General features: G+C 46.6%; 4 protein-coding genes across 5 annotated transcripts; 3 read left to right on the top strand and 1 right to left on the bottom strand.

Moving 5' to 3' along the window:
• Nucleotides 1-6,925: 6,925 nt before the first annotated feature.
• On the bottom strand, nt 6,926-22,218 carry LOC6600345 (putative transporter svop-1). 2 transcript variants are annotated; one of them, XM_026992624.1, is made up of 4 exons: nt 22,151-22,218; nt 8,514-9,050; nt 7,777-8,439; nt 6,926-7,647 (listed from the first exon to the last, which is right to left on the bottom strand). In XM_026992624.1, the coding sequence occupies exons 1-4, from the start codon at nt 22,191-22,193 to the stop codon at nt 7,223-7,225; spliced, it is 1,668 nt and encodes a 555-aa protein (XP_026848425.1). In that variant the 5' UTR covers nt 22,194-22,218; the 3' UTR covers nt 6,926-7,222. The 2 variants fall into 2 exon arrangements, with proteins under 2 accessions (XP_026848425.1, XP_002025504.2); XM_002025468.2 differs by lacking the exon at nt 22,151-22,218 and adding an exon at nt 9,115-9,388.
• LOC6600347 lies at nt 10,071-10,423 on the top strand. The gene has a single exon (XM_002025470.2). It carries the CDS (start codon nt 10,109-10,111, stop codon nt 10,349-10,351), a length of 243 nt encoding a protein of 80 aa, XP_002025506.1. The 5' UTR covers nt 10,071-10,108; the 3' UTR covers nt 10,352-10,423.
• Nucleotides 10,731-11,262, top strand: LOC6600348. The gene has a single exon (XM_026992626.1). It carries the CDS (start codon nt 10,738-10,740, stop codon nt 11,179-11,181), a length of 444 nt encoding a protein of 147 aa, XP_026848427.1. The 5' UTR covers nt 10,731-10,737; the 3' UTR covers nt 11,182-11,262.
• Nucleotides 14,610-17,606, top strand: LOC6600349. The gene is made up of 3 exons (XM_026992625.1): nt 14,610-14,835; nt 16,608-16,873; nt 16,937-17,606. Exons 1-3 carry the CDS (start codon nt 14,610-14,612, stop codon nt 17,495-17,497), a joined length of 1,053 nt encoding a protein of 350 aa, XP_026848426.1. The 3' UTR covers nt 17,498-17,606.
• Nucleotides 22,219-23,023: the final 805 nt, after the last annotated feature.

Genomic DNA, 23,023 nt, shown 5'->3' with positions numbered 1-23,023 from the left:
TCTGGGAGCCCGAGACACCCCCCTCCCCGCCACCTCTGTTCTCAAATGGAGAACTGATTGGTGATTAGTTCCCATTTGACATATGTGTGCGAGGAAAATGCCTCCCCGAATGTCCACCTGTCCGCCTGTCCGACTCTCCGACTCTCCGACTGGCTGTCTGCCTGTCCGTTCAGAGATTTGGTCAATAATTAGTGCAGACGAGGTACAGGTGCAGCAGCACCTGTTGGGGTACTGTGTATACGGTTGGATAGACAGCAGGATGGGGAATGACTATGGGAATGATCCGACGGATGACGATGCTACTTTTGTGGGTCTCGTCTGGGTCTGGGTCTGGGGGCCTGGCCTGGCCTGGCCTGGTCTGGTCTGGTCTGGGGTGGCACGTAGAACTCTCCGTGTTTCTATTCTGGCTGTGTACGTGTGATTGTTATGATTATTATTATGTATTATTATTATTTTTCCACGGCTTTTGTCGCTGCTGGGAAAAGCTGTGGAAAGTGCCCCATCGAGTGGAGAGACACAAACGCGAACGCGAACGCGAACACGAACGGAACGCCGAGCACAGATCTGGCTGGTGTGTGTTTCTCTGTGGAAGATCGTTTCGAGCTGCAGTCGGGATTTGATTTTGAGGTTGATTTTAGTTTCGATTCTGAGGAGGATGGAGGCGCAAGATAAAGAAGAATCAGACACAGACTCAGAGGCAGAAGCAGAGACAGAGCCAGCCGCATTTGTGCTAATTGGGAAAATTAGAAAGCATGAAATACTCGGCTGCATTTGCTGTCTAGCTGGTTAATCGGCTCCCAAGCAGCAGCAGCAGCAGCAGCAGCAGTGGCGGTGGCAGTGGCAGTGCCAGTGGCAGTGGCGGGTCCGAGTCCACATGAAACACCACCCCCCTCTCTAGCGCCCCGAGCGCATCCCGGTTGAAGGCTGCACCATGTGTTTCACAGAAAATACCCATGTCTGAACATGGGCATGTTCCCAGCTTCTTTTGCGCCAAATTGGATGAAAGTGAAATAAAGTCTCAAATTCTGCATGCACATCAAAGTATATATAATTGCAAATGACACGATTACAAGGCTTTATATTAATAACAAATTAAAAAAAAAAAATGTTGCCAAAAAATACAAGTCAGATGATCTAAAAAAAAAAGGTTTCACACAGTTTTCTGAACAGTTTCCTTTGGCTATAGCTTTTGTTTGGTATAGGGGTACGAATGCGCATACGGTTTGGCTATACGGATTTGCGGATCGAAGAGTTGCAAGTACGCTGGGACTTACGGGCAAAAAACACTCACTTCACTGAACTGGACTCGCTCGCTCGCTCTCTTTCTTTCGTTCTTTCTCTCTCTCGCGTTTGCTGTATTTTTTTTATTCTGCGCTTTAGCGCAGGTAACGGTAATTGTAAAACAACAACAACAAAAAAATACACTGACACTAGACACTGGGGGGAGGAGGAGGAGGAGGAGGAGGCAGGCGGCAGGCGGCACTTGGGCGTCGCAGAACTGAAAAACGAGGCTCGATCACGATCCGAGCGGATTCGGACTCAGACTTGGACTCGGATTCGTATTCGTATTCTCAAAGCCTGGGATACGGTGAGATGCGATGCGATGCAATGCGATGCAATGCGAAGCGAAGCGATGTGGCAAGCAAGCGGCCAAGCGAGCAGCACGTGTGAACTCGACGAGCGACGAACGCGAAATACGCAAACCAGCCAAGATACTTTCTTTGGCCTCGTAATGTAACTGTCGGGAACACAAGAAGAAAATCAAGCCAGACACAGATACACACAGACACAGGTGCACGAGCCCGAGCGGAGACGAGCGCAGAGTCTAGCGACTGCGGCAGAAGCTTCGGGCCTCGGCTGCTGCTGCTGCTGCTGCGGCGACTGCTGCGGCTGCGCCACGAGCTTTCAAACACTGCTACACTGTTGGCAGCTGCACAAATGAGCACAGTCACAGCCGAGAGAACTTGTTGCTAGAAACTCTCTTTCTCTGCCTCCTCTGGTTCTGCCTATGCTCCGGCCTAGGCCTCTGCTGCTCTGCTGCTTGTTTGTTCTTGTAGTGGCACTTGGCCAGGCCTAGACTGAGACAGATATTGGACGGCGCGGCGCCGCTAATCAAGCGGCCTAATGACATAGAATCGCTTGCCAATTAGACGCGCCACGATCAGCAATAAAATCTGCCACTACACTACCCACCTTTTAGGCAAAGATGCTCCTGCAAAAGGAGCACAAGGAGAGCACACTTGTATACTCTGGCACTTGCATCGCAGATTATGAAGGGCCATTTAAGCTCTATGCGCATTTACATACATATGTACATATGTATATTATTGATCAGTCACTCAGTTTTCTAATATTGATGAAAGCTGCACTTAAGCCTATACATTCAAACATATGTATGTATGTACATACTAGCGGTCCTCTTGACCTATATGGCTTTTAGATCTTTATGATCCTAAGAATTTACATGTATGTATGTACATATATACATATGTATGTATGTGCATTTAATGTTTGTTCAATAATGCTTCGTATATAAGAAGTCGTTATTTTGCACATTCCACATAGCTTCGAGTACGAGTATGTATTGTACAGTCGAACTCGATCGAAAAGGAATCGCATATCAAATGACTCCCATTGAAAGGACCGATCTGCTATCAAAAGCTTCGGCGCCCAAAACGTAACAATTTTTGTTTTTGCTTCTCGCTATGTCGCCAACATGGAAGCTTGTTGCGTCGTAGATTTGGCGCACTTGAACTTGAACTTTCAAAGCAGAAATTTTTAGCAGCGGGCGGAGCGAGCCTGTATTCGACTGTGAATACCCAAGCAAGCTTTAGCTCTCAGCAAGACAGCGCCGGTGAGGAGCGCTATTAGCAGAACCGATATACCCCACCTGTTGGGGGTATCGAAAAGCCCAAACCAAAAGCTGCGTAAGCGGGTGCGGGTGCGGCTTCGGCAGCGGCGTGGATGTGGTAATAGTATGGGTAGGGGAAGCTGACTCCTGCTTAGACTGTAATGCGCAATTATTTGGGTTCCCAATTGGGCAACATTTATGTTTGTTCTATAGAAGCAGATCTTTCCAGCATAACTGTGGATGGTTGAATGCTGAATTCTGGCTGATGAGAACTTATCAAGGTTGGGGGACAGTTAGCGATTAAATTGATTTGAAGAATAAGCCGAAAATTTCCGTTTCCGCACTGTTGCAGACACCGCTTACCATTTGACGGGAAACGACTGCCTATTCTCTCTCTTACACACGCACACATGACTGATGTGCAACGGTTTTTATGCTGGTGTTGTTCTTGCCTTGTGCTTTTCTCCTCATTTGCTGTTAGAGAGGCTGCTGCTGCTGCCGCCGCTTCAGCTCTCTCTGGCTTCTTCTATCCTACAAGCTGAGATTCTCTTTTGCACACACACACACACTCTCTCTCAGAAACTGGGCGCATTTAAACGGTAAACATCATGAATGCATTTGGAAAGTGGTTGTGGTTCGTGGTGTTTGCATTTTGCATTTCTTCGCATTCTTTCTCTGTCCGCTGCCCGCTGCTGTTGCTGCTGCTGCTGCTGCTGCTGCTGCTGCTGCTGCTGATGATGCTTCTGCAGCAAAAGAAGAAGGAAAAAAGAACAACGGCAACGGTAATACAGACCGAAGACGGGGTTTTCATTTCTGAGAATTGATTGGCCGTCGCGCCGTGCTCCACACGCCACTGCCGCAGCCTGAGCCTCAGCAACATCCACAGCCAGTCTTAATTTCTTGCTGCATTCCTTTGGATTCTGTACCGCTGCAGCAGCAGCAGAAGCAGCAGCGTCTGCAGCAACAGGTGCTGCTGCTGCCTCTGCTGCTGCAGGCAGTCCAGACTGCTGTTTCTGCTGCAGCTATTGCGATTGTGATTAAATAACGTTTGTTGGCGGGTGTCGGCGTCGACGTCCTGATCGTTCGCTTCATTAGCTCAACATGGACAAGGTGTATTAAAATAGGGTGAGGCATTCTCTTACAACAGCTGCATATTTCCTTTTGGTTGTCCGTGCGGCAGCCTGAAGAAGTAGTTCCAGGAGTTTAACCTTGTACATCGTCGACATGTGTGCCAGGGCAACAAAGTAGGCTATGATAGGCTACGATGTTCTCCTCGGCCAGCTCCATTCCTTGTAGAGAGATCTCTGCTCTCAGAATAGCGCTCCTCGTCGCGCGTTCTCTCAGAGCTCAACCCCACGTTGCGATCTCTTTTCTCGTCGTGCTCTTCTCTTTCAAATCCACTACTAGTCCCACTCCCCTCTACAAGCTCCACTCTTAGCACTCTCCCCTCACAACTCCACTCGTCTTCGCTCGTCGCACAAGCTCGTTCTCATTCCCATTCCACGCATGCGCAGTCCGCTTTTGAATTTGGCATCATCAACAGCAGCAGCGGTGCCGCTGCCGCTGCCTCTGCCTCTGCCTTGGCCTCGACCATCGCGTCGGACGTCGCCATCGCCATCGCTGACGCTGTCGCAGTTGTTCTCTCATTTCTTTCTTCCCACTTGGCGTGTAAACTATCGCCATTGCCTGTTTCTATGGCAGGCATTGGCACACTTTGCCTCTCTCCCCTCTCTGCCATTGCTTCTGTTGCTGTCATCATTGTAATTCCTCAACGCACTTGCCTTTGCTTCACGACTGCTCTGCTACTGCTGCTGCTGCTGCTGCTGCTGTTGCTGCTGCTGCTCCAGGTAGTTCTCGCTGGCATTGCCATTGCCTCCTTCGTCGCTGCGTCCTCTGCCGCCGAGTGCCCATTTGGCTAAGTCGACTATTTAACTATTTTTGCTTTTTGGCTCGATAAGCTCTCAAGATGCTGCTCCATTTGGCTGTACGCGACATTTATCTCTGATTTTATTTTATGGCGCGTTGTCGGCGTCCTCCAGCCCTACTCCCCTCAAAACTCCACTCGACTCAATTGACTTGTACCACCAGTGACTCGAATTGGGGCCCTCGCCACCGTCTCGTCGTGACCCAGAAGCAAATGAAGCTGAGTGCGCCCAGACACCGTCATTGTTGTCGCCTCCGCCAGAAAGCTAATGTCGATGCTAATTTGTGTCCATTATGGGGTTAGTGGGACTCGTTCCGTCTTTACACGGTCCCCGACAAGATTGATGGCAGTCGGGCCACTTGTGTCGTGGTGGCGTGGCTTTGCGACTCATTGTGTCACCTGCAATTGCCATTTGGTAAACCCAGTAACTGGTGGTTCTCGCAAGGGGAAAGGGGAAATGGAGAAATGACTGACTGCGACTAGAGAGGAGGCGTTTAGACAATCCTTACCTGAGATTCCTGTATCCTTTTCGTACTATAAGCACACTTTCTTAAGCGATTCGATTTGGATAACCAAAGCTTTGTATTTCTGTTATCTTAGTTTTAAACTAATCATTTGCGTTAAAAGCACTTGTTTATAAATACATACATAACATATGTATATAACTACATAGAATATGTATAGTTTTCCTGAATAGAATCGGCCAAAGAACCATTTATTGTTTGAAAAACATTTTTGGCTCCGAAGAAATCTAAGATAAAAATTAGATCACAATATTCGTATTATTTAGCCTTGTCTTCTGGATATAATTCGCAATATAATAAACTTGGAAGCCCCTCATGGGGGCCTAGTGTTCATGTGTACATATGTAACTTGTAGCCTGGCGACCCCATCAGAAGTTTAACTGAGAAGAAAGAGAAGCTTGTTGCCCCTCAAATAATAGATGCATCCTATCTCATATTACTTATGTGGATTGTGGAGGATATCTAGCCGTCTCCTTTCGAGAAGTGTCTAATTTTTCACCTGCACTTGAGCTTGAGATGAATTCAAATCGGAATTTGGTGACCCCGACAATAGTTTCGCGTTCAGTTGGGAGTTATAGCTGACTTGAAGGATAGTTGATGTGGGTTGTGTACTGGATTCGCAATCGACTTTACCTGCAGCCCCCACAGATGGCGCAGATGCTTCCACGATGGCAATGACAATGCCGTTGGCTAATGGAACTGGGAATGGGAATGGGATTGGGATTGGACTCGCACTGCCACTGAGACAGAGACTGACACTCAGACTGAGACTAGGACTGGTACTGGGACTGGGACTGGCAGTTGTTATGTGGTTATCTGGCCAATGCCATATAAGTCGAGAAATGCGCAGTTAGGCAATCAATGGCCAACGATCCAGCGACGCTTCTTGGGCTCCGATTGTGGCAGAGGGAATCGCAACTGCCATCGGAATCCGCAATGGCACTGGCACTGCCACTGCCAATGTCTGTGGATCTATCTGGCTGTGGCAGAGAAGCTGTAGCTGTGGCAACGTGTGTGTTATGATTGGCAACGGTTTGTTGTTTGGCTGCTTACTGAGTGAGTGGCTGCCTGCCTGCCTGCCTGCCTGCCTGCCTGCATGCCTGCTTGGTAGGTTGGTCAGTTGCCTGCTTGGATTGGTCAGAGGTGCCGCCTCAGACTGTGACCAGCCGGCGGAGCAAATACCGTTTTGCTGAATAAATACAAAAACAAACGCACAAAAACGCAGACAAACAAGTGGGGAAAGCCTACAAAACGGTACCCGACCTATAGATACCGCCTAAGCAGACTTAGTTCTTTAGTAAAGTTTTTGTTTCAAAAGCAAACCATAAAATAATTATTTGTACCTTTAACACATCATTTTAGTTGGTTTTGAACAATTTGTACTATTCTGAACTATGTAGAATTATTTATTTAACAGATTTCTTGAGGAGTGAGGACAGTGACAGTGACAGTGACAAACACCTCAGACCATAGGATACGCCTTCGCGCTCAAAAAATACCCTGTAACTCGTAGTACCAGCTGAAGTTGAAGTTGAAGTTGCAGTTGGTGATGCGACGGCACTTGGAATGCGTTTAGTCCACCCCACCACACCACCACCCCTCAGCCCCGCCCCGATCTGCCCGTTTGTGGCAAATGCTAGGAATGTTAATGCAGCCGCCGCCTGCCTTGGTGACAAGAACAACGCAGATGAAACAGGAATGAGCACAAACATTTACCTAATCCATTTCCAATGTGGCCTGCTCCCGTTCCCGAGCCCGAGCCCGATCCCGATCCTGATTCCCATTCCCAGACCCGTTTCTTGCCCCATCGGGGTGTCATCTCATCTCATCTGGTTTCTGTTTTTTCATGTTTTTGTTTGTATGTGTACATTTTTGTGCTCTTTTTTTTGCTTTACTGTTCCTCTTAATGGGTATAAACTAATCCTACTTAGAGCTAATTGCCAAGATCGGCGTCGTTGTGGCCGTCACTATGGCCGTTGCCGTTGCTGAGGGCGTCGGCGTCGGCGTCGTCACTCTCTTGGGACGCGGCTTCTCGGGCAGGAAGTAGCCCAGGCTGCAGAGGAAGATGACTAGGCCGAGCAGAGCCCAGAACACGGTGTCGCAGCTGGAGAAGAGCAGACGACCCAACACATTGCTGCCAACCACCGCCCCGAGGCGACCCACCATCATGATAAAGCACATGCCCATGGCGTTGATGTTCGTGGGATAGAACTCCATGGCGATGGTGCTCACCAGACCGCCGCAGTTCCCGATGGCCATGACCACGGTCAGGCCGATTACCACAAGAGCGAACTGCTCCACATAGTGCAGGCCCACCAGGCAGATCATCGTCAGAGCCATCCACCCCACTGAAAGCAAAGAACCACAAAAAGAAAAAGGGAGATGTGAAAAATGAAGAGAAAGAAACAAATTAAGCTTCTAGAATGTAGACCCAATGCTTATGGATACTCTGCTTACGATATGCTTTCGATACTCACTTAATAGGTTCTTCTTCCCCGTATAATCGATGATGTAGGCGAATACCAGATAGATCCCTGTGAACGAGGCCCCAATGATGATCATCACCTGGTATGTATTTGTGTCGACCTCCACGGCACAGGCCTGTGCAGCGTCCCCGCCTTCCTGCGTATCCTGCGCATCAAACTCCTCCAGCACTTGGCAGAGCAGCGTTGCCTGTCCGCCCCGCGATCCCAGCTCATCAAGAATAGTGGGGAACCACATGAAGATGCCCTGCGCCATGCCGTAGATGAGGAACTGGATCGTGCAGATGTTCAGTGTGTGCACCACCCTGGAGCGATAGAAGAGCGGCACTGTCTGGCGCCACACGAGTCGCACGGCGTCGCCCAGCCCGTGGACATCCGACAGACTGGCCCCGCCGCTCTCCAGTGCAATCTCCCGGACAGGGTACTCGGAGCAAGGCTTGCGCGTGTTCTGGGTGAACATGATTTTAAGGGTTTCCAAGGCTGCCTCGCCCTGGCCCTGAACCAGCATGTACTTGGGCGTCTCAGGCAAGGTGGAGAGGCCCACGAGGGCAAGCAGCGAGATGGAAACGTTGGCGATGAGCAGCACGCGCCACGAGGAGAAGCGCATGCCCAGGACAATGGTTTCGATACGAACAGGGAGAATGCCGATGGCCATGGCTAAAAAGAGAGGGAGATAGGAGACACCAGATGGGTGACCAGGTGGTCCAGCAAATGAGAACAAAAGTGCTTACCTGGTGCAAAGATCATGGATAAACAGAGAAAGCCCGAGAGCAGGGTCACATGCCGCACCCTCGAACCGCTGCCATGGAACTCCCCGCATAAGCTGAAGACACAGGCCTGACCTCCGGAGATGAAGAAGCCCGTGAGGAATCGGAAGACGATCAGCATCCAAATGTTCACTGAGAAGCCCGACACAATCGAGCAAACGGCGGCGAGAAAGAGGGCATACCGGAGAGTGGTCACCCTGCCCCAGGTGTCCGCGAGGAAGCCCATGCCATGTGAGCTAAGCACCACGCCCAGAAATCCCGCCGAGGCCAAGATTCCCTGTTGGTTGAGCGTAGGCTGGAGGTCGCACTTCATCTGGTTCATGATCAGACTGACGCCCATGATCTCCACCATCACGGACATGAAGCAGAGGCCGCAGATGAGCAGCAGCTTGTAGTGGAAGCGCCCGACTCCCGTCATCGTGATAGCCTCCTCGAAGCTGTGTGGCCTGGGCTTCTCTGCCTGCTTCTCGGGCTTCTCCAGGCCACCTCCACCTCCAATGGCTGCAAAATATATCAAAGGGGATCAGATCAGTCAATCATCAGTCAGCTTAAGTGTCAACCGAACCTATTTGCATAATTGGAGGCGACTTTAACTGCAGTTTAAATAAAGATTCCGCTTTTTCACTTCTCAGTTCGATAGGAACGATGGCCGGGAAAGCCTCGAACCCAAAGGAGAAGGAGACCTCCGCACCAGAGGACGATGTGTGCCTGCCCAAGGAAGAGCCGCCACCCGCCTTCCTCGAGTCAAAGACCTTCCGCCTGATCTCCATCGTCCTCTATTTGGGCGGCATCAGCGGTCTGGGCATGGTCTTGGCCCTCTACTACCTAATCTTCTTTGACTCCAGTATGCCGGACATCCATCTGAAGTTCCCAGTCTCCATTGGCGGCCATCCAGTGCAGAAAGTGCACGAGTACCAATGAACTACTAGTACTACCGTAGAGGTGAGTCTGAGTCTGGGATGTGGAAGAGGGAATGGGCAACGGGCGACGGGGGGCCGACTGGACGTCATCCCCCAACTGCCGGCTAATTGGATTTGCCAAAGGCAGACACAGAGCAAAAGCGGTATTCTGCTGGAGAAACTCGACAAGTGAATCACCTGGAATGCATCAGCTCTAGATGATGACCGCACGTTTACTTACATTGCATTTGGTGATCAATTTGAGGATCGATTTGGGGATCGATTTGAAGATCACACGAAATACATGTGATTATTTTGAACTTTTAGGGGTTTTAGACTAGATTTCTTGGATTAGATGGAGGAAAAGGATCTAGAGAAGCACTGGCTGGGCCGATGGGTCTGGTCATGACGCTGATGACAAATCAAACCAGGTCAAGTGGCTGCCAAAGAGGGCCCCCGTTAGCACGTGATGACGAATCTTATTAGCATGGGGGCCAAGACGCTGGCCCAGGCCCAGGCCCACCGAACCGACTAAAGAAACCGCAAAACAACCGAGCGGAAAGCGAAGCCACCCGAGTGGTTCGAACAGTCGGTCAATTGTACGGTCAATCAGTACGCCTCCAGAGCTTGCGTAGTTTCGCGTGGTTCGCGCTTCGAGTCATGTCCGCACCATCGATGATGTCCAGCCTGGCCGCCGTGGTCAAGGAGGCCAAAGACGAGGAGATACAGGTGCCCAAGTCCGATGACTTCTTTGAGTCGAAAACCTTCCGGCTGCTCACGCTGATCCTCTACATGGGCGGGGTCAGCGGCATGGGCTTGACCCTGGCCGCCTACTATCTGTTCATCTGGGACTCGCGCATGCCGCCCCTGCCTGTGTTCAAGCATACGCATCCCATCGGCTAGGAAGGGAGGGGGAGTCGAGTCCATCCGAACTGCCTCCTCGACTGCCATCATCATCATCAGTGACCAGATTGGGTGAGTCTCAATGGGCCACTGCCCTCGCCCTCAGGTTGTATGTGTGTGCGTGTGTGTGTGCGCCTTCTCGCCCTGCCCTTTGGGAGGGATTAATTAGTGCGCCGGGCCCGATATCAAAAGTTGACAGCCACGCACAAAATTAATCCGCTTTACTACGTGCCCCTAAATCGCAGAGTCGGGAGAGACGAGACGGTAGCCAGGGATAGTCCGGCATTATGCTAGCCGCGTGCCGATTTTGATTTAATCGCCGGAGACATCAAATCAGTAATAGAAGCGCCGCACGGCGAGCCGGGCTAGAGGCCGTCATGTCCACAATGTCCGCGTCCGCGTCTTCGTCTTCGTCTGTGTGTGGTGCCGCCACTTCAAGTGGAGCAGGAAATGCTCTGGGAGCCGCCACTAGCATTGCCAATCTGGCAAAGATTGTGAACATCATAGAGTCTAATGTGAGGGCAGACGACTGCGACGAGGAGGAGCTTGAGGCCTCAAAGGCGCCCACCAGCGGGAGCAGCGTTCGCCTGGCCAGCAGCAGTGCCCCCCGGAGGAGCACCTGTTCGTATGTGCCGAAGTCACCACAGCTGGAAGAGATCGTGTTCGCGAAGCCCACCTGCACAGAGCGCTTGGCACGCTACTTTGTCATCGTCATCTATCTGTGCGGACTGTGCTGCCTGGGCTTCTTTCTGTCTATCTACCACATCTTCTTCTGGGACTCGCGCATGCCGCCCGTCTTCAAGGGGCAGAAGAAGCCCGCCTTCGGCTAAAGCTGCCCTCGATTTGGATATCTCAGAAAAGAAATTTGATTTCGGTAAGCCCAGCCGGACCCTGCAAAATATATTACCCAAAATACGGATTAAATCAATCGACTGTGTCATAAAGATAGGAGTCGTGGAATCCATTTTATTCAATTAATGTCATGGGTGGTTCTCTGTTCGGGGATACCTTTTGAGTATAGGGAGTATAAGGAAGCTAAAGACCTTGACTTTCATCTTTTTAGAGGACAGTTGTAAATACTAGAGCCCTGCATGAACAGGCAACAGAATCGATTCGCTGGGACTCGGTGGGTGGCTTCGTTCGATCAGTTAGAGTCAGCGTCTTAGCTGTCCTTATCCTAGGCTGTACGAAGCAGGAGTCGTCAGATCCGAAAAGTGCACAGCCCGCAGAAAAAGGAAGTCCGTGTCACGTTTTGATTCATTTCAGAGACTGCGGACGAAGCTTGCTGATTTGAATCCGCAGTGCTCCCACTCGGCTCTTCGTTATTCGGAGTGATTCGAATCTGAGTGGAGGGTAGGATTCGCAATGGTCGAAATCATTAAAGAGACATGTGTATAGCAGTGGTTTTATGAATACTGTGGATTCATGCAGGGCTCTGGCCTCCACACTGTCAGCTCTACGATGAATTCAAGTTAAGCTCGGAATTATCGTTCAATTCTGGAACCCGCACTCCTGAAGGTAGTCCTAAGAGTTCCCCTCTTAATTAAATCAAAGTTCAAGTTTCAATTGAAAGGACTCCACTATGTTTGCTCTTTCTTAGTTTATCTTAAGGAAGCTTGTCTCCCCTTGCTCTTTGCGCTACATTGCTCCGTGTTGTCCCTCCTGGACTCGGGTCCCACTGCGCACGCTTCTTAATCAGCTTTGTCGGAACGTCCATATACATACATAAGTAAGCAGAAAGATAAACCGAGTTGTTGGCTCCTTAGTGGTGGCTCCAAGGGTGCAACGTGCAAGTGGCGTTGGGCAGGTGGGCAAGTGCATAGGGTGGCTATATTGCAAGCTGGCGCCCATAATTTTCGAGGCCAGCATGGAAGGCTCCACCTGGCCAACGACAACGAGGAAAGCTCCTTGAGGGCAACTGTGCAACAATGCAAAATGCGAATGGATTTATATATATGTATGTATGTGTGTGTGTGCGTGTGTGTGTGTGCGTTGCAGTGTGCCTGTGTGAGTGTGGCCTACATCTTGGCCAACTTGACGAATATATACACTTACACACTTATATTCAAAATACTAGGTGCAACACTAATAAAACTGCCACCTCTACTTATAATAATGGCTATAATGGTTTGGTTTTCTCTACGTGCCCATTGATTTATAGATGCATTTTCATTTCATTATTTAACATTTTATTATTACTACAAGGCCTTGTTGCTCTTCAACCATGCGTTCACTGATCTGGGATTATTTGGAAGATCCCGACATGTTTGGAATTTCAATGAAGTTAAGCATTTCCTGTGAAGGGGCACTGTTGTTTCCCCCAAATTTTGATATCTCATTCTATTGATTGCAGGGGGGCATCACATAGGATGTTTTCCGATGCTCTCCGGCTTCCTTTCACAGAATCTACAGGTGATGTCTCAGGTGACAGGGCCCGGAAAACATCCCGTTAAAGTTCAGTTTCAACATTACGTTACGGGTCCACTTACTTATAGTATGAATTATAATCAAATTGGACATTCCGTGTTATAGGAGCGATGGATTTGCATTAAAAGCTTCGGAAAGAAGATTGTCACTCCCTCTTGTTGTTGGTTATATTTCGAATATTTTAGCTTAAGACCAAGCTATGGAAGAGTACCTATTCGTTTGACCACAAGTGTATGTGCCAGTGTGCACAGCTTATACAACAAAATCAATGGGCAACATTGCAATCGCTTGGTGTCCGTGTCGGTGTCCGTGTCCACCCCTGTCACCCGTCTCCCTGTTTCGTCTCCACGCCACTGTTCTCTTGCCTGTCGCTCGATTCTCACTGCTCTGCTGGCTCGGCGATTGCAGTCGCTGCCGCCCGCTGTCCTAGTGACCTAGTTGCAGTTCGTTCACCCCCCTGGGCACAAAGCCTAGAGCCCGACACCGAGACCGAGACCGATACCGAGCCTGAGCCCGAACCCGAGCCCGAGCCCGAACCCGAACCGAGACCCGTCAACCAGCGCAAGGCAACGAAAACGAAGGTGTACCAGGGGGGGAGCAGCTTAAGCGAAAGTTGTTGGCGAGGCGAGAGCAGAAAAAAAACATCGGTAGAGCCGTTGCGGCAGGCGTCCTTCGAATCACCTGCGAAGGTTGCCAGCCACTGTCAGTGCTACGCCCCCACATGGTATGGGCAGCGGTATGGGGTATGATTGCGCCTAAAAATTGCAAATTTTCCAGGCTGATTGACTGACTGGCGGGCTCACTGGTTGAATGATTGATGGAAGCGATGCCATCCAACCGCGCAATTTCATTTCCGCAAGAGTTGAGTCATAGGAGTCATGGGGGTGCCGCACTTGACACACAAAACAACGCAGCAGTAGCAGCAGCAGCGAGGGAGAGACGTGCCGACGTGCCCCCACAATGGATGCGGTTTTGTTTGTGGAATTCCAGCTGCCAGTGGCGAGTGCCAGCAGTGTGGCCTGCAACAAAAACCAGGGAGAGAGCGAGAGGAGACTGACTCCTACGCCGCTAAAGCTACAGCTGCAGCAATAGCAGCATCTTCCATTCGCACGAAAATGCAAATGAGAAGCGGCTGGCATTGTCGGGGGAGGGGCAGAGAGCGGGCGGGCGCAAACAGGCATTTTATGAATGAAATTAAATGCGAGGGCGACTGAGGATCGCAAATGAAGTCAAGCGAACAACAGCAACAAAACACTAGCGCGGGCAGCAGCTCAAGCCGATACCGAAGCTGTAGGCAAGGCCATGATGACACGAAGACCAGAGAGAGAGAGAGGGAGAGAGAGAGAGAGAGAGAAACAGAGAAAGAGCACGAACACGAAGCTCCTGCGCTGGCAGGCTGCTGTGTGCTGTGGGTCTCTGCTGCCTGCTCGCTACTCCTCTGCCGCTTTGAGCTTTTTGGCGACGGCGTCGTCATTTCACTTGCATACGCTCGACGCGTCGGTTCGAATACAGTTTTTTGCACGCTGTGTGTGCGCGCTGCCGCTCTTGGTCGCCCCTCTGAAACATTTTTTCTACTCTTGCCGCGACACGTCCCGCTACCCAACAAGGAAGAACAAGAACAAAAACAAGCGAAACGTCAACACGGAATATTGCATTTAAAACAACAGTTGGACTAACGGTCACTGCCAAACAGGAAACCGAAAACGAAACAAAAGCAACATAAAGGGCTGAAACATATCAACCGAAGATACCAAAGATAACCAAAGACAGCTAAAATACAGCATAGAAAGCATAGAATCAAACGGAACTCCAATCAAAAACTTCAATCAAAATGAACTCAAAAGTGAATTCGCTGGAGGAGAAAGTGAAACTGCCGCCCACAGAAACAATAAGTCGCTGCTACCAGCCGCAGCAAAGCAACCGTAAGGTCATCCGCATCCTGACCGTCGCCGTCTACGTCCTATGCGTCTCGCTGGCGGCCATCATGCTCTCGCTCTACTACATATTCATATGGGATCCGACCATCCGGCCGTTTGTTACCAAGGCCAATCATTGCGGTAAGACTAAGACGGGATCAGCGGGACTGGGAGCCCCACTGGGAACCGCAATCAAGCCAACGCAACCCAAACCTAACTGACCCAATCGTATCCTTATTAACCCATTTCATATTCCGAGTATGCCAATTTGCGTTGTGGTCAATCTGCTGGTCAACTGCCCGGACACTGTGGCTTAAATCGAGCTGCGACATGGCCCAAATCCGGGCCGGTGGCAGGGTGGAAGACCATTATCGATGGGGTTGGATGGTTCTCAATGCCCGAAACGGAAGGGCGTGAAAGTTGCACACATTTTACCGCCTCGCTCTCTCGTCCCCTTCTGTCCCTTCGATTTTTGTTCAGTTTTTGTAAATCAACTCGAAATTAGGTCAATGGGGTGTCATGCACACGAGTACATCCCCAACCCCAAGCCACCCTCCAGTCACCCTCACTCTCTCCACACCCACAAAAGGGTGCAGTTTTCCACTGTCTGTGTATGCATTTTCATTTGCAGTTTGCAGTTCAATCAATCTAATTCGGAGCAATTAACACAGAGAATCTCATGCTCGTCTCGAGTGGCATAGGGAGGAGCCAAATAAATGGGATATTATATCAAGGAAAATTAAATTTGCCACAGCAGAAGGCAGAGGGCATGGTGAAGCAAATTTCTTGACCTGCCGGACACAGAGACATACATATGTATGCACGTATGTTTTTATGTATTGGTATGACCTACTATGGGCCCCCAGCTATCGATATGCCATTGGGAGGGATACATATACATATATGTACATACATATAGTATATATCAAAACATAAAAGGGAAATTATAATCAGGTACTACAGAAATCTCTACACTTTGCTGTGTGGTAAAAGGTGTTAAAAAACTTCAAATTCCCTTCTACGTTATTCAAAAATAAATAAATGCAAGTTCTTAACCGGCTGAACACAGAGAATGTACGAGTATGACTCTGATATCATGTCCGCTTGGACAACTTTTTGGAAACACCCCCTCTCAGCTCTAAGATACATGCCGGTATTTCTAAGCAAACCTTAAAACAAACCACAATATAACATTAAGCGGATGATATTTTATTAATCATTTTTAAAGCGGTAACGATAAGACCTCGAGATACTCTCAGTTCTCTTGTTAAAGTTAAAAACTTTAACAAAAAAGAAACAGCTATAGGAACGATAATCAAGTGGCCTTGAGCTGTTTATATTTTGATACCCGCTAGTCGAAGAGTATAGCGGTTTATTGTATTTGTGCTCAAAGTAGATGTGTGTGACACCCAGAAAGAAGCGTTTTCGACCCCGCAAAGTACATATGTATTAATGTGCATGATCAGCATCAATAGCCGATATACATATGTATGTATGTACACTGTGTCTACCCTTCCCGATGAGCGCCTAGATCTCAGAGACTTGTATCCGGATTATCAAGAGTTTGTATCCAGACTCCTCTGATATCACCCTGTTACAGCCACAAGACACAAATGAAATCGCAGGGGCTACGCAACGCCTTCCACGAGCTAACTCATTCTCTAACCTGCTCTCACACACCCTTCCTCGTGCAGTGTGCGGCCCCTGGCAGGAGGGAACCAGATAAAACGGCTGGTGTTGTTGTGAGAGTAGAGAAAAAGAGACAGATGTCCCTTTTTGCAAACAGCGATACAAAACGATTTATAAAATATATTGCATATTCCGCGCGCTTATTATTTATATATATAATTATTGTAATTATAGTTTTTCTTTGAATAGAAATATTTCCTAATTGCTGTTACCGTTTCTTGCAGATAAAATTGTGATACCCGAGAAAATAGCAATTCGCCTACTAAATTCATCGGAAGTCACAGCGGAGCAGTTCTACAAGCACATCCTCGAGCAGTATCGCATCCATAACCACCTGCAACAGCAGCGCCAGCAGTTCCTGCAGAAACAGCACCTCCACCTCCAACAGCTGGAGGCGAGTAACCGCTTCCAGGAGATCTTCGCCACGGCCACCATCATTCAGGCGCATCCGCATCCCAATCCCCGGGAGCCGCTCAAGAAGCCCCTCGTCGTCCCCTCCGCCAATAACAGCAGCAGTGGCAGCATCAGTGACCTTGGAGCCTTCCGCATGGAGCCGCCTGCCCCGCAACCATCTAACATGGAGGAGATGGGCAAGGGTGCAACCACTGGCCATCATTTTCCCATGCTGTTGGACACCTCGCCACCGGCGGACAGCTCCGGCATAGGACACCTAAAGCGCAAGACGCATCGTGGCCACTACAAGCATCATAGGGCGCGTGCGGGCGGGTTGAAGAAGCTGCCCTCCAGCTCAGGCTTAGGTAGCAGTTCCATTTCTAGTTCTGTCACTGCCAGCACCACGTCCGCGGGTGAGCAGCTGGCGGCCACGGCTGCGGCAACAGTACCCCATGGCTACATGGACACGCCGCTGAATCCGGCGGCCGGCACAATCGTGCAGCAGCCACAGCTGCAACTGTACACCTCGATGCCGATACCTTTGATCCTCAGCCCCAGCGAGGAGAAGCGGCCCTCGCACCACGCCCACAACCATGCGCACGGCGAGCGTCGAGGGGGGGCGCAGGCACGCAAGAGGACCACCACCGCCTCTGTCTCCGGTTACGACTCCCAGACGTACCTCAATCCGTTCCTCACCGGCGAGCTGATCTTCGAGAAGTAAGCGGAGCCGCTCAGACCACGTCAACTTCCTGGTTTTACTCCATTTTTTTACACGCTTACATATGTACTTACACATATACGTATAGGAGGGAGACACATATATACATACATACAAGTTAACGTACCCAATTCCATTGAGCTCTTATACGAGTTGTAAACAATCTTTGGCTTTCCAAAACGAAAACAATTTCAATCTTGGGCCTCCGCCTAATTGATTTCTAAGATGTACAATCTCAAGCGCCCCCGCCGCAATCCCAATCTTTGACACTCGCCTAAATGGAAAACCAATGTTTGCCCACACCCGGCTTCTCATAAACAATCTCACTCCCGGCTTTCTGCAGATCCTGCACTTTAGGCCTTTTACAGTTCTCTCTTTGGATGACGAAATCTAATACTCGGGATGGCGAAATCAATTGAAATGTTTATAGAAAAACGATTCCCGAAAGGGATCAACGATGCAAAGATCAGAAAGTTCAAATCAGTCTTGATCCAGCAGCGACACCGCAAAGTCTAGCTCAATATTAAGATCGCGCAATCCCTTGCCCGGAATTCCTTTGTGACCCTCTACTTAAATCTATATCAGTGAAGTTCGAAGTAAAATAAAAACTTTTTAAAAACACAATCCGCTACCGCTATTGTTTAATTGGCGCCCAACGTGGGGCGACGTTGTCTAAAAAGCACCGAATGATAAAAGTGTTGCGTCGTGCCGAAACCCGAAGGACAATTAATTAATGGAATAAATCCTTCAAAATTAAAAACGCGGAGTGACTGTGTGATATAGATAAAAAAAAGTGAGATAAAAAGGAAACAAACCGGAGCTTAGGGTGTGCAAAAACAAATACAAATACAAATACAAATACAAATACAAATACCAATACAAATACAAATACAACGCAAAATACAAATAAAACAAAAAGCTAATCAAGGCAATTCGTAAATACAAAAAAAACCAAAGAAATCCAAAGTTTTTAAAAAACAAAACCAACAAAACCGACAAAACCAAAATACAAAGAAAGTGAAACGATCAGCGAAGCCAAAGAAGGAAGACCCCCAGAAGACCCAGCTGAGCAAAGAAATTTAAGAAGGAAGACCCGTTCGAAGATCTGCCAAACTAAGAAGGACGACCCCTACCGGATATTTCAAAATGTATGCGAATATACTAATACTGACTTTTGTTATATTGACGACTGCGGAAGTAATTGACTATACGCATAGTGACTATCTATTGCTCAAAGACGACAGAGACGTTTACACTTATGAAACATACGCTGAACTTTTCCATATTACTAATTTGAGTTTTTATAGAGAGATAATTGATAAAGAATCCAAATATGTCAACAAATCAATTAATTCAGACGATGAGTGGGAAATATCAATGGACTTAAGTCTATTAAAATTAATGATTTCAGAATTAGTTCCAAAACGGAAAGAAAGGGGAATAAATGAATTAGGTACCATTTGGAAATGGATAGCAGGCAGCCCTGATCATGACGACTTTTTGAAAATACAAAATAAAGTAAATGAATTAACTGAAAATAATAATAAACAATTTGTAATAAATTCCAAATTTTTCAAAGAAATTGAATTGCTATCAAATTCATTAAAGAATGTCATCTTCAATGAAGAAACGATACTGAGAAAGCATCGTTTAAAATTAATAACTTTTGACCTACTAAATTTAGTTGATACCATAACCCTCTTAAAAGTAAACATTTTCAATACAAAAATTTTAAATAAAAACGAAATAGAGGACATTTATAAGCATGAAAAACATAATGTTGAACTGTCTGATCTGTTGGACATTGCAACGGTTAAAATAATTCGAAATGCAGATTTAATAATCATTTACATAAAATATCCTCAAATTAAAGATATTTGCAAGTTTTACCATGCAAGAGCCATCTCACAAAATGATGGAATGTTAGTTATAAGTGAAAAAGTTTGTGAATGTAAGGAGAAATACTATTTAATGAATAATTTTAAAAGTGAAACTTTTAACAATTACGCACAAATAAATTTAAAGAGTACCTGTTTCACCAATTTACTTAATGGCTTTAAAGCCAACTGCACTAAAAAAAGGGAAAAAAACAAAGAAATAGACATCATTCAGGATGGTGCCATATTAGTTTCAGGCAAAAATATCGTAGACAATACTACTTTGTTAGGATCGTATCTCCTTATATTCAACAACACAATTGTAATAAATAATATAACCCACATAAATGATAAGGGTAAAATTCTAAAATATATATCGCATCATAGATATAGCGATTTTGAATTAGTCGATTATATACAATCGAATGATAAGCAATTTTCTTTTGATAATGTTAATATTTTAAATCCCCTTATAACATTAGGTAATACGGCCTTACCATTAACAACATTATTTTTAATCATTTTGATATTGTTAATGTTATTTTACTTCGGCTATAAATTAACCAAATTTGTACTTATTAAATCAATAAGAATACCGTCAGAAGAAATAGTGGAAAGCAACATTCAAATACTGTCAGAAGAAATTAGAGCTCTATCAGAACTTCAAAATGTATCGGGACGAAACATTTAAGAATGGGGGGAGTTAACGTACCCAATTCCATTGAGCTCTTATACGAGTTGTAAACAATCTTTGGCTTTCCAAAACGAAAACAATTTCAATCTTGGGCCTCCGCCTAATTGATTTCTAAGATGTACAATCTCAAGCGCCCCCGCCGCAATCCCAATCTTTGACACTCGCCTAAATGGAAAACCAATGTTTGCCCACACCCGGCTTCTCATAAACAATCTCACTCCCGGCTTTCTGCAGATCCTGCACTTTAGGCCTTTTACAGTTCTCTCTTTGGATGACGAAATCTAATACTCGGGATGGCGAAATCAATTGAAATGTTTATAGAAAAACGATTCCCGAAAGGGATCAACGATGCAAAGATCAGAAAGTTCAAATCAGTCTTGATCCAGCAGCGACACCGCAAAGTCTAGCTCAATATTAAGATCGCGCAATCCCTTGCCCGGAATTCCTTTGTGACCCTCTACTTAAATCTATATCAGTGAAGTTCGAAGTAAAATAAAAACTTTTTAAAAACACAATCCGCTACCGCTATTGTTTAATTTACATATATCTGAATAGTTGGCCAATTAAAGTTTCAACCTGGAGAAATATTGGGCTTTCGCCACTCACTACATAACTTAGGTAGTCAACCAGCCCAGAGAGGATGGAAAACCTATCACAACTTCAGATAGATGATACAAAGATACATACATATAAAGATCCAGGCAATACTATATAGAGGATGTTATAATAATGTTACGTACAGTTCAAACGATAGTTGAAACAATACTAGTTACGATGTTAGTTGATGTACCACACTTGAACCACTCACACACACCACATACAGCGAGAGACCACACGGACACGCGCATTATACGGGACCCACTTCAGTAGTCGATCGATATATATCACAGAGATCTCACCAGCAGCGGCCAGCTCCAGCTCAAGCTCAAGCTCACCAGCAAACTCACCCCACCTAGGACACTGCTTCCAGGCAGCTAGCGAATGCTACTCCAACTACAATAACTAGCTAACTTTAGAGAGTACAGAGAGTACCCAGAAAATAACATACTACCCACATTAAGATACGGAGACAAAAATATCATATTGAAATGTTAAAAAAAACAAAAAAAAACTGCACTCAAGTCACCTCACGCGAAGCTGGTTCTGCTTTGGCACCTCCTAGGATCGATTGAGATCGGTTATATGCATATAGACAAATACAAATACACTCCAGGAATTATAGTCGTTCGGCTTGAAATACCAAATAGCCAATACCCAACCCTACCCCACCCAGAAGATAGGGGTCTTAACGTGCCCAGCTCTAAGACATATTTGCATACCCAAACACAAGTTATGTATACCATACCATATGACATATATACACCCATATATATATATATATATATAACCGATTTCGGACGTGACCTTCTCGCCCAGCTCGTTCTATTCATATAATACCCATATCCACACTCAGCACTCAAGAAAAATCAAGAGAAAGAGGAACTGCATCCGCATCCAAAGACACGAGAATTGAACTCACGATCAATAACTACTACAGTGTACTCGATACCGATATGCATACGATATAGAATTGAATCTGTAACTGATGGGCATATACCACATATATACATATGTTATATACCGCATATATCTTATATATGTATACCAAAAAATACAATACAAAGTCATTTTGGCAATAATAAAGCATAGCAATCCAAAAGTAAATAGTTTCGAATTTTTCTTCGACTCAACTATACATATAGAGGAATCATACATATGTATATACATACATACATATATAATTTCACCAGGAAATATCACCGAATCTTTGGCCATTATTTCACAATTCGTTCGATTCCTTTTAAACACACAAAAAAAGAAACTGTGACCATTTCACCATAGTATTTGTATCATTGAATGAAATCTTTCTTTGGAAAGCTTTCTCGAAGGAATCTTTCAAGATTCGTTCTCTTACTGTTCTGCCATCAAATCCACAAAGCATTTCACCATGGAATCTTTCTTCATGAATCTTCACACTGAATTCTTTCACAACATGTTAACACTTTTTCAAGAAATCCCTTTTTCTTCATTGGTGGGGGCACTCACCGAACTCGCGCTCGCAATCGATCACATAAGCAGGATTATCCATAGCTCCACAGAAACTCTGTCTTCCTTATTGCAGAGCTAAATGCTATGGACAATGTGACCGACAGACCGCTCGGTCTGCTCACAACTGAGAAACGCAACGACGTTTCAGCTATAAGTACGAGTATGTAAATTAAACAACTGCGGTAGCGGATTGTGTTTTTAAAAAGTTTTTATTTTACTTCGAACTTCACTGATATAGATTTAAGTAGAGGGTCACAAAGGAATTCCGGGCCAAGGGATTGCGCGATCTTAATATTTAGCTAGACTTTGCGGTGTCGCTGCTGGATCAAGACTGCTTTGAACTTTCTGATCTTTGCATCGTTGATCCCTTTCGGGAATCGTTTTTCTATAAACATTTCAATTGATTTCGCCATCCCGAGTATTAGATTTCGTCATCCAAAGAGAGAACTGTAAAAGGCCTAAAGTGCAGGATCTGCAGAAAGCCGGGAGTGAGATTGTTTATGAGAAGCCGGGTGTGGGCAAACATTGGTTTTCCATTTAGGCGAGTGTCAAAGAATGGGATTGCGGCGGGGGCGCTTGAGATTGTACATCTTAGAAATCAATTAGGCGGAGGCCCAAGATTGAAATTGTTTTCGTTTTGGAAAACCAAAGATTGTTTACAACTCGTATAAGAGCTCAATGGAATTGGGTACGTTAACTCCCCCCATTCTTAAATGTTTCGTCCCGATACATTTTGAAGTTCTGATAGAGCTCTAATTTCTTCTGACAGTATTTGAATGTTGCTTTCCACTATTTCTTCTGACGGTATTCTTATTGATTTAATAAGTACAAATTTGGTTAATTTATAGCAGAAGTAAAATAACATTAACA

The sequence above is a fragment of the Drosophila persimilis genome, unplaced genomic scaffold (assembly GCF_003286085.1).
Source record: "Drosophila persimilis strain 14011-0111.01,24,50 unplaced genomic scaffold, DperRS2 tig00000766-arrow-arrow-pilon, whole genome shotgun sequence".
Taxonomy (NCBI): Eukaryota; Metazoa; Arthropoda; class Insecta; order Diptera; family Drosophilidae; genus Drosophila; species Drosophila persimilis.
Note: the sequence above shows the minus strand (reverse complement) of the source record. Positions and strands in the feature narration are given on the sequence as shown.

Coding starts and splice junctions, on each gene's coding strand:
- LOC6600345 (XM_002025468.2), bottom strand. CDS start 9,319: ATGGAGATCAGGCGGAAGGTCTTTGACTCGAGGAAGGCGGGTGGCGGC. Junction 9,051..9,114: donor GCCTCCAATTATGCAAATAG/GTTCGGTTGACA, acceptor TATATTTTGCAG/CCATTGGAGGTGGAGGTGGC. Junction 7,648..7,776: donor GGGGAAGAAGAACCTATTAA/GTGAGTATCGAA, acceptor CTTTGCTTTCAG/TGGGGTGGATGGCTCTGACG.
- LOC6600347 (XM_002025470.2), top strand. CDS start 10,109: ATGTCCGCACCATCGATGATGTCCAGCCTGGCCGCCGTGGTCAAGGAG.
- LOC6600348 (XM_026992626.1), top strand. CDS start 10,738: ATGTCCGCGTCCGCGTCTTCGTCTTCGTCTGTGTGTGGTGCCGCCACT.
- LOC6600349 (XM_026992625.1), top strand. CDS start 14,610: ATGAACTCAAAAGTGAATTCGCTGGAGGAGAAAGTGAAACTGCCGCCC. Junction 14,836..16,607: donor TACCAAGGCCAATCATTGCG/GTAAGACTAAGA, acceptor CGTTTCTTGCAG/ATAAAATTGTGATACCCGAG. Junction 16,874..16,936: donor CGCTCAAGAAGCCCCTCGTC/GTCCCCTCCGCC, acceptor TTCCGCATGGAG/CCGCCTGCCCCGCAACCATC.